General features: G+C 42.2%; 1 protein-coding gene across 1 annotated transcript in view; it reads left to right on the top strand.

Annotated features, from left to right (window-relative positions):
- PI4K2A (phosphatidylinositol 4-kinase type 2 alpha) overlaps positions 1 to 15,594 on the top strand; it is a 188,346-nt gene that overhangs the window by 125,247 nt on the left and 47,505 nt on the right. The window contains exons 6-7 of the mRNA XM_085606372.1: positions 6,152 to 6,251; positions 13,805 to 13,938. Of these exons, the coding sequence (XP_085462498.1) occupies positions 6,152 to 6,251; positions 13,805 to 13,938 (234 nt within the window). The remainder of the gene's footprint in view (positions 1 to 6,151; positions 6,252 to 13,804; positions 13,939 to 15,594) is intronic.

Here is a 15,594-nt window from a genome sequence, read left to right as displayed (position 1 = left end):
CTACACTGGTTGCCTGTAAAAAGAAGGATAGAGTATAAAGCACTGACCCATGCGCATAGAGCAATTAGAGATACTGGTCCTCAATATTTGAAGCAGAGACTTCAGAAATACAGCCAGAACAGAGTACTTAGATCGAATGACCAGAAACTACTGGTTATCCCTCGCTTTGCAAAGGCCAGGATCGGTGGCCGGGTCTTCTCGGTGAAAACTGCTACACTATGGAACTCTATGCCTGAGCATTTAAGGAAGACTAAGTCGGAATCTATTTTTAAGAAAGCTTTAAAAACCTGGCTCTTTGGCCTCCCCTAGAGCCCATGGCCTAGTTTTGGCCTCTCCCCAAAGGTTGAATGCACTGTCAGCACCGGGACACTTCCGTTGGAGGTAGCCGTGCGTTCTATATGCTTCAATAGTAATAATATGGGATCAAAGTAAAATTAGTCCATCTTTACTTTCTGTGACCTCTGTCAGGAATGAGGCCAGAAGCTCCAAAGCAGAGTCTGACACCCCCATTTCCTGAAGACGGTCTATCAGCCTTGTCGAGGAGATGGTTTCGTAGGCCGCAGATAAGTCCAACAGTATCAGCAATGAGGTGTATCCGGCATCTACTTGGGTATGTATTCTATTTTCTTCAGCTATTAACACAGTCTCCGAGCCATGGCTACTCCTGAATCTGTATTGAGAGGAGTCAAGCAGGTGCTGTTGCTCCAAGTAGATGCTTAGCTGAGTGTTTAGGTGTTTCTCCAGGATCTTTGTGGGAACAGGTAGCAAGGAAATGGGGTGAAAGTTTTTAGGCTCCGATGGGTCCAGGTTGGTTTTTAGTAGTAGTGGCTTGACAACAGCCGTTTTGCAGCTGGTAGGTTAACATCCAGAGAAGATGACCCTATTGAATATAGATGTTAGACGGGGAACAATAAATTCCCTTCCAAGCTTCATTAGCTTCAGGGAGCAGAGTTCCAGTGGGGAGCCAGATGTAATCCATCCTAAGAGCTGATCAGTCTGTTTGAGAGATAGAGGAAGAGAAACGAACATACCTGTATCCCTCTTTCCAATATTGAGAGAACTATGAAGTGGGAGATCCCCAGCAAGCTCCAGAACTCCTGTCCCATCTCACTGCTCTTGTTTCCCGCCAAAGTCCTGCAGAAGGCCCTCAACCTCCAACTCACTGAACACCTGGAGAGAAACAACCTGCTGGACCCTTCCCAATCAGGATTTAGAGCCAATCACAGCACTGATCGCTTCAACAGACTGCATTGCACCCTATTCCACAGAGGAGAACCCGCTGGCCTTCGACACCATCTCCCACCACACACTCATCAATATACTGCACCAAATCGGAATCATAGCCTACGAGCTCAAATGGATGGCTTCCTTACTCACTGGATGCACCCAGAAAATCTGTCCCTCTCACTTCACCTCTTAACCCAAGCGCACCATCTGTGGCGTCCCTCAAGGCTCGTTCCTTAGCCCAACCCTCTTCAACCCACAACACCACTCGTGGACATTTTCAGAACCCTCAACATCGTCTCCTATGCCGATGACACCCAGCTAGTCTTCTCACTCCCAGATGACCCCACCACAGCAAAGACCAACTTCCTCAACTGCATCACGAATGTCTCAGCCGGGATGAAGAACAACTGTCTGAAGCTCAACACGGACAAAGTGAAGTACTGATCTTCGGCAGACACACCTCCCTCTGGAATGACTCCTGGTGGCCATCGGAACTCGGACCCACCCCTACTCCAAAAGACCACAACCTCAATATCATCCTGGAAAGCAAACTCTGTATGAAACGTCAGGTCAATGCTGTCTCCTAAGCCTGCTTCCACAATCTCTGCATGCTCCGCAAAGTGTTCAAGTACCGCCCCATAAGCACCAGGAAAACAGTGACACAGGCCCTCATCACCAGCCTGCTGGATTACGGCAAGCACCCTATGCTGGCACCTCCACCAAACTCATGAGAAGACTCCAGACGATCCAGAACACAGCAGCCAGACTGATCCTCAACCTCCCAAAGAGAACTCACATCACCCAGCACCTGAAGGACCTCCACTGGCTCCCCATCTAGAAAAGATGCCAATTCAAGCTCCTGATCCATGCCTACAAAGCCCTATTTGACCAAGGACCCGCCCACATGAACCACCACCCGAACTTCTACATACCTCCCAGTGACCTCTGCTCCACTCACCTCTCCCAGGTACCACACATCTGCTGCTGCTGCACTGGAGGACCCTCCTTTTCCCTCCTCGCCAAGTCCTGGAACACCTTTCCCCTCCACCTCCACACCTCACGCTCACTGACCCACAGCGCCTAAATGCCCTCTCAGGTGACAAGCAGTGCTTTTTTAAGTACTGATTGATTGATCAATTGATGGATTGATTGATTAATAACTTGATTAATGAAACCTCCTTTTTAACCAGTGCATAAGGTGCTTAGCACAGATTTTCTAAACCCCATTATCTCTTTTTCGGTGGGTTGCTGAATAAATGCACAAAAATACAAGAACTGTACCTCGTGGATGTCATTTAGGGGTTGCACCTGCAACCCGCGGCTTGCACCCTGTGAAGCCTGGCACTGCCTGTGTGACCCTGGTCTCAGAGGTGGCAAAAGCAGTTCCATAAATAGAAGGCAAACAGTCTCCTGATGAGCACTGTTTACTTTCTGCTGCTCAAATGAGTGACCAGTTCGGTGAAATAACTAAATTTATCAGAGCGATGCGCATTCTTCTCAAAAGTGAAATAAAAACACCTATTGTTGAACAACTTATGTATCATTACAATGAATACATAAAAAATCTCTTCGAGCAAAGCCTTCATCTTTGTGCTTAGCAAGAGTGACCGTGCCTTTTTAAGTGATCAGAAATCAAAATGTTTTTAATAATAAGAAATACTGTAATCACCAATAACATAGCTCATAGTCCATATACGGGCCATATGAATCAATACAGGTGGATGTAACAACTATTGCTTTATATTTCATTTTTTTAAAGCTTTTTCCTGCAATGTATCAATACATTTTCCATTGTGATGTGCATTAGGGGAATTATTACATCATGACCATTTGATGGTAGACCTAATTTTGGTTCAAAGTGTTATTTGTTTCTTAGCACAATGGCCTCTGCTTCAAAGTTAAACAAATGTGTCATGTTTCCCTTACTTATCATGTCAACATTTAATTAAAACAACAGGTGGTATCTAAAATAAACATTTATTTGAATTAGTAACTTCTATGTTAATCTATACATTTTTGTGCACAGGTTGTATGATACTTCCTATGATGTTACTGAGGTCAAAGGATGTGTGAAGTCACTTTCACTACCTGCACATTCATAAAGATAAGGTGGTTAAGACAATAAATGAAAAAATCATTCCCAATGTAGAATCTCGATTTCATATTAATAAAAAAAAACATAATTACCATCTTTCTTCCAACAGTCAAGTACACATGAAGCAAATGCTGTACATACATTGGATGACAGAGAGACAAAGCTACTGACAATAACACACTTCTTTTGTGGTTCACTCACCAGAAGTAATCGGAATGTCCGTTACTAATAGAACTAGGTGGATTGTGCAAACATTACCGCTGTGCAGCACAGGAAATAAAGCCAAGGACACTCTGCACACAAAAGGAGCTCACATTGATTGGTAATAGGACCACAACTGACATTTGTTCAGCAGCAATATGATAATATAAATACTTGTTCAAAAAACTCTGTGCGGTTACATAATCTCAAAGTGGAGCTCAGGTAGGCCAGCCTGTGTTAAAACATTTATTTGCCACTGCTCTCATTTCACAGCCTCCACTACAAGAGAGGAATACTGCTACAAAACAAATACACAACATACGAATTTACAATGGGTTTACTCTTATATATTAGTGCTATATCGTAACACAGCTTAGAATTTGTACACACTCACAAGCACTATATAAAGAAAAAAAGAGCTGGAAAATGGTGACTGCTTACTGGAGCATTGACGGCTTATGTTAAAAATCAAGGAGCGTCCTACTGACTCTATGTATGATTGACTCCTAAAATAGAATTTTCTGTACTAATAGGTGGCGTAATAAGATGAGAATCAAACTGTGATGCTGTGTAGAGTTACAGGATAGTAAAACCTCTGTATGTGTTGTTTGCACGAGAAATGTAAGTGGAGAACTGCTGGGTAACTTCAGTGGGTGAATAAAGGGACGTTGCCATGCTTTGTGAACCCTGGAATTAGGTGAGGAAAGTTGTTGGGTAGCTGGACTCAGGATGTGGCTGTCAAGCATGACACTGCCATGCTATAAAGATGTGGGGTGCAGAAAAGGAGAGGTTTCAGGTAGCAGGAGCTGTGCTATCACACTCAATTTGTGTTTCTTCCCTTCTCTCCTCTCAGAGGAGTGTTCCTTTGTTAAGCTTCCATCAGCTGCAGGTGTGCCAGTGCTACCCAATTTGAGTCTGAATTCCCTTACACCTGTGTGGGTGGGACCTTCGTTTGGACCCCCTACCTCGTAATCCTGTGTTTACTAACAGCATTTTAAGGGTGTCTACACAACATTTGTTATGTGTCTGATGTAGGCCAACATAGAACCAATGCCATATTTTGTAATGGACATTTTTTCATAAGTTGCCTTCCCCTTTACACAATAACCTTTTACACACATTTGCATATGTGACAGTGTTGGATTAGTTTCTTCTCTGAAGCTGCTTAGCATACAGATTTTGCTTCGCCTAACATTATCACGATTCCTTGAACACTATGTACAAGGTCTCAAGACACATTGTGGAAATGTTGTTCTGATTTTCATCCACTGGGCGACATGGCGGTCTATAGGTCAAAACAATGCTAGCCTGCACAGGACTTGCAAGGATGCTGTTCTTTATAAATAAACAAGCATTTCCGAGTTTAGGCAGAAGAGCGCTTTGCTTATATTGGCGAGGTTTCTACATGCTGAATCTACAGCTTGCTGTTTTCCTTGCAAGGTGTCCAGCTCATGACAGGGACTTACATTCGTTCCCATCAGGTAACTGGGGTTGAATCATTCAGTACGGGGATTCTTGGCTAGATACATTCACTCACTCACTCACCCTAGACACTTCGGTAAGGAACTGCATAGTAGGAGTACGACCAACTTTCTATATTGTATTTTATGCCTGCATATATACATTGTTTTACCACCATGGTGGAGCTTTTTATTCTGTTCACTTTTCCGGTGCTTTTAGTAACTTAAATTTGCTTCCGTCTATTGATCATTGTAGCACATATATTTTATACAAGAATCACGCTGGTTCTATAAAATATTGAAAGCCTCCCTCTGTGTATTTCTAGCGCATGAGCATCTGAGCAAAATGGTTCTATATCTTTTACCATGCATCCTGGGGGACTGGGCCTGTCATGTTCGGTGGTTGCCAGGAGCCATTTGCTGCCCCACTAGGTTTATGGGGGGCTTAGGTTGGCACTGTAAGTTAGCTGGTCTATAGGACACCATATCCTAAGGGGGTGCACGGAATCAGTTTGGCACCATCCCAGCGTGTATGCTGTCCACAGACGTACAGTTCTCACCTTAAGGTGGAAACTACCTGACACTTTGTTGAGGTAAGTGCTACAGTCCCTACAATCCAGGCCCTGGGTCTAAAATGTCTCTGAGATCAAACTAAGGTATCACTAGTACATTCAAAATATGTTTGACTATATGAAAACCAAGACTACGGTTTTAGGGACGCTTATTTTATGTTTGCGATTCGGGGAGAAGGTATATACCTTTGGCAAGTTGGTAGGGCCAACTGAAAGCTATTTCTCTACAAGCGATCATTCAATTGGCCTCTTTTATTGTATTTTTGCCCTTGATGTTCTTTACATCCCTCTTTCTTGCATAAATATGAACTATGTGAAGGAAAGGGGTTGGAGAGGGCCTCAAACTTGGGGTGGGGATGTGATGGGTGAGGTTGTTGACATAGATGTAAGGGAATAGATTGATGGGTTTCATTATTTTTAGATGGGCTTTTCTCATTGGTACTGCATTTCTAGCGAAATGTTGGACCACTGAAGAAGTTTGAAAAGGTTTGCTTAAGAAGTTTGCTGAAAGAATTTGGCCAGTTTACTCCCCAGATTCCAATGTGACCACTGATCACCAAGTGAAGCTTTCTCATTGAAATCTCTTTGTCTCCTAGGATACAGATTGGGTGCTGGTGAAAGAACCGATCATTAAGCTTGCTGCAATAGACAATGGTTTAGCTTTCCCTTTGAAACACCCAGACTCTTGGAGAGCATGTAAGTTTCTTTTGCAGTCAGGTTACTGGTGCTGTGTGGATTTGTCACAAAATATACCTTCGCTATGTTTATTTCACTTGAAGCATATCAGTTGTGGAAGCAGTAACCAAAGTGCCAATCTTGTTGCTTATGTAGGAATGAAGCCGCTGAGATAGATATAGATATATTGTATTATATTGGAGCACTGCAGACATAAAAATAGAAACTTCACCAACACTGAGTATGCATACACACATCAGGCGGTCAATCAATCAAGGAAAAAAAAACATAATTCACATCATAGTTTAAAAATTGTGTTTATTGAAAGGAGGTAAGATATGTTAAAAACACCAGACTACACAAAATTCATTTGACAGCATTTGCTGTGAAGTTTGTGTTTTATAGAAAACACAAATCTCAAAGGTTCATACTGCTCAAACCCAGAATGTGCACTGTTCTCCGTAAAGAGACAAGCTTGATTTGGTATTCAAGAACTTGGCTGTTGGAGATGATTAAACAGCTCTGGCTCTGATATATCCAGGGGCAGGACAGATGAATGTCTAAAAATATTTTGTGCGTTGCTGAGTTTATTATTTTAATTTTCATTTATTTAAGATGTAGTTGTGAATAATTGGGTATTTTTTTGCCATGTGGACTTTTTTTGCATTATTATCTTTGCTAAACCTAAGTGTGTACACACAAAGAAACGTGTGTAAAGGGATTCTGTCTAATCTTTGTCTACATCACTAAGGGCCAGATGTACAAAAGCTTTTTGCATTTCTTAACGGGCCGAATTACAATTTCAGTGCATTAAGAAATGCAAAACAGCCTTTCATATGTACAAAAGCCAAAAATTGGTAGTAATTTGCGATTTCTACCCTATAGAAATTGCAAATTGCGACTGCGATTTAGGAAACGCAAATAAGGGATTACCTATTTGCGATTTCTAAGGCACATGTACAAAACATTTCCTAAATATAAATTGGGCATTTAGGAAATGGTATTACCGTTGACTCAAAGTCGATGGTAACCTTGTGCAAACTTAAAAAATGCATTGAAAATTATTTATTAATGTGACATGCAGTGCACATATGCCCCTAGGGCATATGTGCACTTAGACGTGCACTACAAATTTCGGGGTTCCTCCAGGGGGGCCATAAGCCCAGACACACCCTTGGGCTTGGATTTCCTAAATTGTAATTTCCTATTAGGAAATAGCAATTTAGGAAATACAAACCTTTCCTATTTGGCCCACAGGTGAGAATGCAATAGCATTTCTTATTTGCGATTTTCTGATAGTGATTCCTACTCTGTAGGAATCACTATTATTAAATCGCTAATTTTGTACATACCATTTTGCATTTCTTAAGTGGCAATTAATACTGAATCGCTATCTAGGAAATGCAAAATATGAATTTGGTACATCTGGCCTTAATTGTTTTGATTCAAGGTGTCTTATTTCAAATTGAATGTTGTTTTGAAGCAGCGATATTTGTTGTCACCATAGGTATGGAGGCTTCCACCAGTTTACACAACTTATTGAAGGACCTTGAGGTGAATGTTAAAGAGTAGATCACAGTATGGTGGGTTTACTCATAACTCTGTGATTTACTCATTCTACAATGTATAACAAAAACTCGAAACCCTAAATCCAGCTTAGCTATATGGCCCAGCCAATATGCTGCCAAGTCTGCTAATGTCTGTACCTCCTTAATGGCTACAGACTATTTATATGAGTTGCCATCTCCTGGTGGCTGTTTTGTAACATTTTCTCTAGTAAACCTTGTTTCCGCACATTGCTTATAAACTCTGATTTTGGAAGTTCAGAATGAGAGATTCTCCAGTGACTTATCTCTGGACTTGAGCAGGAATGCATCATGTTATTAACAAAGGTGTATGGTGCACAGCCAGCAGCAAGGCGTCTATAGTTTTGACTGTGTTTTAAAAAACATAAGAGGAACATACTTCTGAATGTGGCAGATGTTAATGGAGAAAGGAAGCGAAAGAGAAGTAAAACGATTGTACTGGGGAATCTGGGAAAGTCCCATACACACTCAAAAGAGATGGACTGTGTTGTGTGATTGCATGTACAATTAAAAATTAATAGGGAGCTGTTGGTTTGACAACCCTGAGTGCAAAACAGAAAATGCTATTAAATGTCACTGCAACTTCTGGAGTTTCCCGTAAGACTGTTTCTTATTTTAGGCCAAAAAACAGTTTCGAAATGCATGTACTTTTGTACTTCTTCTTTTCTTAAAGGTTCTACTTTTCTGTTTCGAGAAATTAAGAGATAATGATAACATGTGGTTGATCTCTTATAAGTAACTAATATTTTGTATTTCTTTCTGTAAATTTAATTTGTGACTAGACAAGGAAGCCATTAGGAGTGCGTAAGCTGGTGTCTGATACAAAATTACTATCTGGACAATTATTAGGGTTTGCCTTGAAGTTTTGTCTTCATTTATGTTTCCATTATTCTCTGTAGTTTCTTGCAGTGTTCCCTACATGTCATGCAAAATTGTTTTGAGAAATATTTTGCGTACATTGTTGTGCAGAACGCAATGTGTTTCAAATTAAATTTATTCATGACCGGAGTAATTCATGTTTGGAGACAATGTGGCTTGTACAGCTCCATTTGTTTCCTACTGATTGTAGGTGCATATTTTTATGCGCTGTGAGAATTCTATCATGTACACTTTCTGGCGCAGGTAGCTCATACCCACCTTATATTTTCCATTTTGTAGCAATTTCCTCAAGTGCTGTGAGTTTGCTTTGAGTCTTCTCATCTATGTTTAGATTGGGGGGGGGATGGGGGGGGGGGGGGTTGGGTGTGTGTGTGTGTGTGTGTGGGTGTGTGTGTGTGTGTAAAAGTAGTCATTTGTCGCATATCTCGGCGCTGTAGTCACAAGGGCCTCTAAACCTTCTTCTGCTCAGTCGCATTTCCAGTTTCTCTAAAAAGATGTATGGTACTGGCAAAACAAATTAGGATATTTTCCCAGCTTTCCATCTGTACAAAAGGGCTGAACAATCCTACCTACTAACGACTCCGATCTGAAGCCCTTGTCTTGGCACTTACCAGATTATCAATAAAGTTCTAATTTCTTCTGCTAATTGGAGACCCCTCTGAAATGTACTTTATTATTTTGTCTCAGCAGTTGTTATACGTCTGTCTGTTTGAGCTAGCTTGAAGAGCCATGTTTCTTGTGTTTAGTTAGCAAGCTGTAATAATCACTTTATAGAGTGAATAATCCACATTTACTTTCTTATTCACTACTTTAAGAGGGTTTTTGCTAAAAATAAAACAATACACTCTTTACTGAAAGTGCAGTTAAATATTACAGATCTGCATTGGGCATAGTAATTCAATGCTGAACCTGTTTGATCCAGAATTATTGATTATGGTGAGACAGCTTCCTTCTGATTCCAGGATATGTGGTTATGGCAGTGCTTACTAGTCCACTGGTACAGACAATTTTACCAGTACTTATGTGAGGAGCCTACTACTCCACAGTTAAGATGTCCTAGACATTGTGATTGGAGTTCCTTGCCCTTCTTAAATGTGCAGCAACATATGCATGAACTGTGTGTCATATGTGTGCGTTATCTCACATGACATGAACATTTCAATGTTGAACATTTCAATGTTGTGTTCATGGCTGCTTAAGCTGGAGGTTCCTCTGCCACTTTGTACTTGAACTTTGGAGGAAAAACACATCGGGCCTGATTCATAAACTGCACTTAGTAGTACATATTTTACTAGTAAATGTACAACAAAATGTATTTGTTACCTATACTTATGTGTGTGTCGTTCTCTGCCCTGACTGTGGAGTCTCTGCACTTGTAAGTATACATTTTAGTAGTAAATGTGGGAAGGACACAGGAGTGAGTGGGAAAAGAGGCAGACTTACTACTAAAGGGGGATGAGATTTGGTATAGGCAAGGGGCTCGGGGAGGTTCATGGAGAGGTTCAGGGGGTGACGCACATAAGAGAAAGCCAATTGCATTACTCTGGTGGTGGAAACATGTAACTTACACTTTTGGAGTACGTTTTCCCTCACTTTGTGAATACCGAAAGTAGTAAACTTACTACAAAGTATTAATGTACTCAGAAGTGTAACTTAACTTTGTGAATCAGGCCCAGTCTCTTCTGCGCCCCCCCACACCACCCCCCCACACTCACATTAGCATAACATGGTAAGTGGGGAGAGGGGGTACCCATTTTTCTAACTGTTGTTTTCCCTCCTAGAGTGAAACCCACCCATCTCCCATTTTCTTCTGTTGCTGATCTTTGCTGTGCTCTGTCTGACTCGGAATACTCATAATTACCTTGACCAGTCCAATTTATTAGGGAAAAAAGTAAGTGTTCGAACTTTGGAAAAGACTGCCATCTGGTTGGCCCTTACTCCATTCTTGTCCACAGAGTGAAGATAAATACTGGCACTGTTGAGCCGGAACTTGGTACATCACTTGGACCTCAGCTGACCGGCTATAATAGTGTAGACCACACATATTGACTGAAGCTAAATCTCATCTGGGTCATTGCTTTCCTTACATGCTGACCGGCTAGCATGAATGTCTGTCTGAAGCTGGGATCTGTGGAGAGAAGAATTGCTTACTTACATGTAAAAAGAGAAGGACTGAGTCTCCCCAGAAACGACTTGTCATGATCCCTGGAAAATTTGCAACGATCACAGCTGACTGGTGAATCCGCAAGGAGGGCACTTAGTGAAACTGAGACTGTTCAAGTATCGCAAGATCACAGTGGCCCAGCTGGCCAGCAGAAGAAATTAATACAAATAGCATAAGGAGCTGTAGTAAATGTTCTGGAGAATGATGTGGCTGATTGCACACCATGCTTACCCAACGTAGAACCCTTGGGATATTTGGCCCGGTTCCATCCATTCCAAGAGGGACTTTGAATCTTCAGTCTTCCTGACACAAGCATGTGGTTTGATTCTGTAGAATAGCCGTGGTTATTCTGGAAATTGGAATTCTCTTTACTGTTCTTAAAGCTTTCAGAGATAGTGCTGTATATAATTGCAGTTTTACCCTGTCCCCGAAGTTCAATCTCCCATTGATAATAAACAGCCATGTGCCCTGGTTCTTCTAGACTTGTCAGCAGCCTTCGATACGGTCAGTCACTCCATCTTACTGAACCGTATCGCAAGGCTGGGAATTTCAGGACAAGTGCTTAAATGGCTTGAGTCCTTTCTGACGGATCGCACCCAAAGAGTGCAGTTGGGGGACCAGCTATCCGAGGCATGTGCTGGGGGTGTGCCTCAAGGGTCCGCTCTTTCGCCTCTACTCTTTAATATCTATTTACAACCTCTGGTGGAGGAGCTAATGCATAGGAACTGTCAAATCTTCAACTATGCCGATGATACCCAGCTTCTGCTCCAGCTGGAAGACTCAGGGGAAGCACAGGAATCAATCAGGAACCTGCTTCGATTCACTGTAAACTGGATGACCAGTAACATGTTGAAAGTAAATGCTGAAAAGACAGAGGTTCTGGTCATCACAAATCATGCAAACCCCTGGTGCGACCTGTTTTGGCCTCCAGAACTTGGTACAACTCCCATTCCGGGTAGGGTGGTGAAAAGTCTAGGACTAAAGATTGACGCTGACCTCTCCATGGCCCCCCAAGTTTCAGCTGTGGTGGGGTCCTGTACGGGGGTGTTGAGGCAACTGCGCAAGTTAGTCCCTATTCTTTCTGCCTCCTCCCTGCAGTCTATTGTGTCTGCCACAGTCGTTTCAAGGCTAGATTATGGCAATGCCCTGTATCTTGGCCTGCCACAGAGGCTGCTGAGGAAACTGCAGGTAGTGCAAAATGATGCTGCCAGGTTAATCTACTCACTACCTCGGAATTCGCATGCCACCCCTCTCTTACGGAAGCTACATTGGCTGCCTGTTAAATCCAGAGTACAGTTTAAGTGCCTCTGCATAGCTCATAAGGCAATTTTTGTCAAAGCCCCAGATTATATTAAACAGCGTCTGAGGAAGTATACTCCAGCCAGAACCTTGCGCTCGGGTATGGCCTCCAACCTCTGTCAACCCCGATTTAAGTTACAATCAAAAGGAGGGAGAGCTTTATCTGTACTCCTTCCGCAATTGTGGAATGAGTTACCAGCTAGCTTGAAGGCAGACCCGCAGCTGCTGTCCTTCAGGAAGAACTTGAAGACTCACTTGTTTAACAAATAATTTCCTCACCTTATGTAGGACGGCTGGCGGAGTGATTTGGGCGCAGTTGGTTATGTTTCTCTCTGTGTAAGCGCTTAGAGACCGATGGTGATAGGCGCTCTACAAATTGATTATAACATAACATTGAACTGGTGCAGCCTTGGGAATCCAGTGGACACCCTACTACCCATTAGTGCCTCACCACTAGAAAATCTTGACCACGGCCACCCATTCATGAAATCTTACCCCCTTACATTTTGCCACATTAGGGTATCACATAGTGGTGCTAGGCTACACGCATTTAAACATTTAAAAAAAGACATTTGAAGGTTCAGTTAGCATTTGGAGTAGACCATGCACTTGGAGAATTCATGAGCATTACTGGCTACCATGCCCCAGACTTTAAGCACACCCTCCATCAACACAAATTAGGTGGGGCTGTGTTCCGAAATTAGATGTTGTGCTGCATGACTTACATGGGAAGCTAACCCCACAATTCAAAGCCTTTTGAAGTGCTAGGTCTCGTCAAGAACTTTGTTACATAGTACACACTCTATCCCTATATCAAACTTGCATACCTTAAAAAAATAACCCTTCCACTCGATGGAGCCCGAATGGTGTTAAAGTTTCTGAGGCCAACCCCATGGTATAACATTGAGTCGCATTCGTACCTAAAGTGCTAGCCCCATCCAGTTTTTTGTGTGCCTTTAACTGTTGATGTTACTTTACTTTGAATAAAAGTCTCATCTTTTTTTGTCACTTCTCTGACTGAATACTTTTGTTATTACATATTATTGACTCTGTCATACTAGAACTGATTATGTAATCCCTACACTTCTTAGAATAAGTCTTGACCGCTTACCCTCACTACGTAATGCCATGGTGCCAAGTGCCCATAGATAGATGCATGGTTATTCAATTGAAATTCCATAGTATTGGTGTCCCCAGAACGCCATTGGTAAGCAGCAGTACTCACGTTGAATACTTCCCATTAATTACCGACAAGCACAGGATCCCCAGCAACTTTACAAAGGGAATCATAAAATCGAGGTAATAGGAGTGTTAAAGATTGACCTAGGTTACAGGGTTTAAAGTGGCAAAGACCTGTGTGAAATATACGAGATCATTTATAGCAGTGTTTGAGTTACACAAGCGATATTAAGCCAGCATTATATAAAGTTGTATTTAAAAAAATTAAGCCTGGAGGAAACCGGAAATATTGTCCTCGCTGACTCACTCATCCTGCCTCTTGTTTTCCTGGGGAACTGCTGCCAACTATCTGTTGCTCATTACCGAAACTGCAATTGTATCTTTGTTTCTTGCAAGACTTCTTTTGTAAATGGTTGGTGCTGTTGTGACTGTTTCACTGATGTGCTTTCTTTTCACTTGGTCTTCAGATCCCTTTTATTGGGCCTGGCTGCCGCAGGCCAAAGTTCCCTTTTCCCAAGAAATCAAAGAACTCATTCTACCAAAGATTTCTGACCCAAACTTTGTCAAGGATCTAGAGGAGGACCTGTATGAACTTTTTAAGGTTTGTCTATTTATTGTGCTTCATTTGCATTTGAATGTGTGTTCCTTTTTGTTGATCCTGAAAGCTTTAGTCGTGCTTATTTGACGGATTGTTTTTATATCTTGAGATGATAGGAGACTTGGTGTATGCACGACTTGGGCTTACCTAAGCTTCTTTAAATGTCTAAATACAAGTTCTATTTCTGGCATATATTTCTATCAAATTATTTCATGTGCAGATTTAAAGCATGATTTAGATCATGGCTACCGCCTGCGGCAACGGCGGTCCCAAGTACTCTGTCAATCTGACAGCGGTCCGCCCCCCGTATTTAGATGTTAGGGCAATAGACAGGAGACTGCTGCGGTCTTCATTGCTTGCTAACAGTACTCCATCGCCGTCATGCCGGCGGGATTGTGCCAAGCTGATTTAGATGTTCCCATTCTACTGGCAATGTCCTGGCAGTGGAGTCCTGATGGAGAGAGGCCATGGTGGCGTGGATACAGGTAAGTACTACTTATTTTCATCTCAATATACATATATTTGTTGTGAAGCTGTCATAATGTACATGTAGGTAATGTGTATGCTCATTATTGTTACATATAGCATTGCAATACAACAACATACACTATTGAATGTACGCTCACACTCAGCACAAAAGCTTACCATAAATTCCGGCGACAATGGGGTGGCTGACCATCGTGGTCAAGTAGCGACAGCACAGGAAGGACCTGGACAGTGGCGTTCAAGACGGATTCATTGGTGGGACCTCAAATAAAAGGTGTGTTTTCACCTCTTTTTCATCGATTCTGCCAACTCGTGCTTTGAATCATGTGTCAATGAAGGAGTTTTGTTTGCTTCTCTCTTTGACTACATTGTTCCCTTTTCAGCTGGCTTTGATCCTGGTGCAGAATTCAGTAAAGCATGTGAAAAATTACCATCTTAGTCGACTCAAAGAATATGAACTATTTTTCGCTAGCTATTGCCAATAATGTTGGTTTCACAGGCTGACTGATGTCAGAAGGTTGAAAACATTGATTGTGACTTCGATAAGTGACATGGGGTAACGTAACGTGCAGTGCAACATATCATAAAAGAAGGAGTAGTGTATATTGAGCAGGAAAGACAATAATGGCTACAATGTAGACATCTATTCTCCTCTATTCCATTCTCTTAAGTTGGGACATTAAGGGTTGAAGATGCAGAAGGCAGAGCCTGCAGAAATAATTTCTTATTTGTAGTAGGCTTCTCGGAGCAATGCAAAAACCTATCCCTGGAAGAGGTTGTAGAGAAATGACTACAACACCTCCTCCCTCGGAACACTATCCTTATGCTTTGCGGTGGAGCCGGCGCACATGGCGATTGCACGGAAGCTGCCGCCAGGTGCCCCAGCTCGCCCGGCTGCTTAACTATCATGACAGAGAAGCTGTCCTACGATTCAGCCGTACACGGGAATCTGTGATGCATGAGTCGCACAGAATCATGATATTTCCTGACTATACCTGAATGGTGCAACACCATCAGTCGTTCATGGAGGCCAACTGGAAGTTACCTAGCTTTAATGTCCGTTAGATGCTCCTCTACCTTGCCAAACTTGTGGTCATTTTCAGGCCTGCACTTCATTCTATGAAACTCCTGAGGAGATATGGGAGTGGATAGATGAGAGAAAAGTGACCCGAC

This window comes from Triturus cristatus, chromosome 1_2, assembly GCF_964204655.1.
Source record: "Triturus cristatus chromosome 1_2, aTriCri1.1, whole genome shotgun sequence".
Lineage (NCBI taxonomy): Eukaryota > Metazoa > Chordata > Amphibia > Caudata > Salamandridae > Triturus > Triturus cristatus.
Note: the sequence above shows the minus strand (reverse complement) of the source record. Positions and strands in the feature narration are given on the sequence as shown.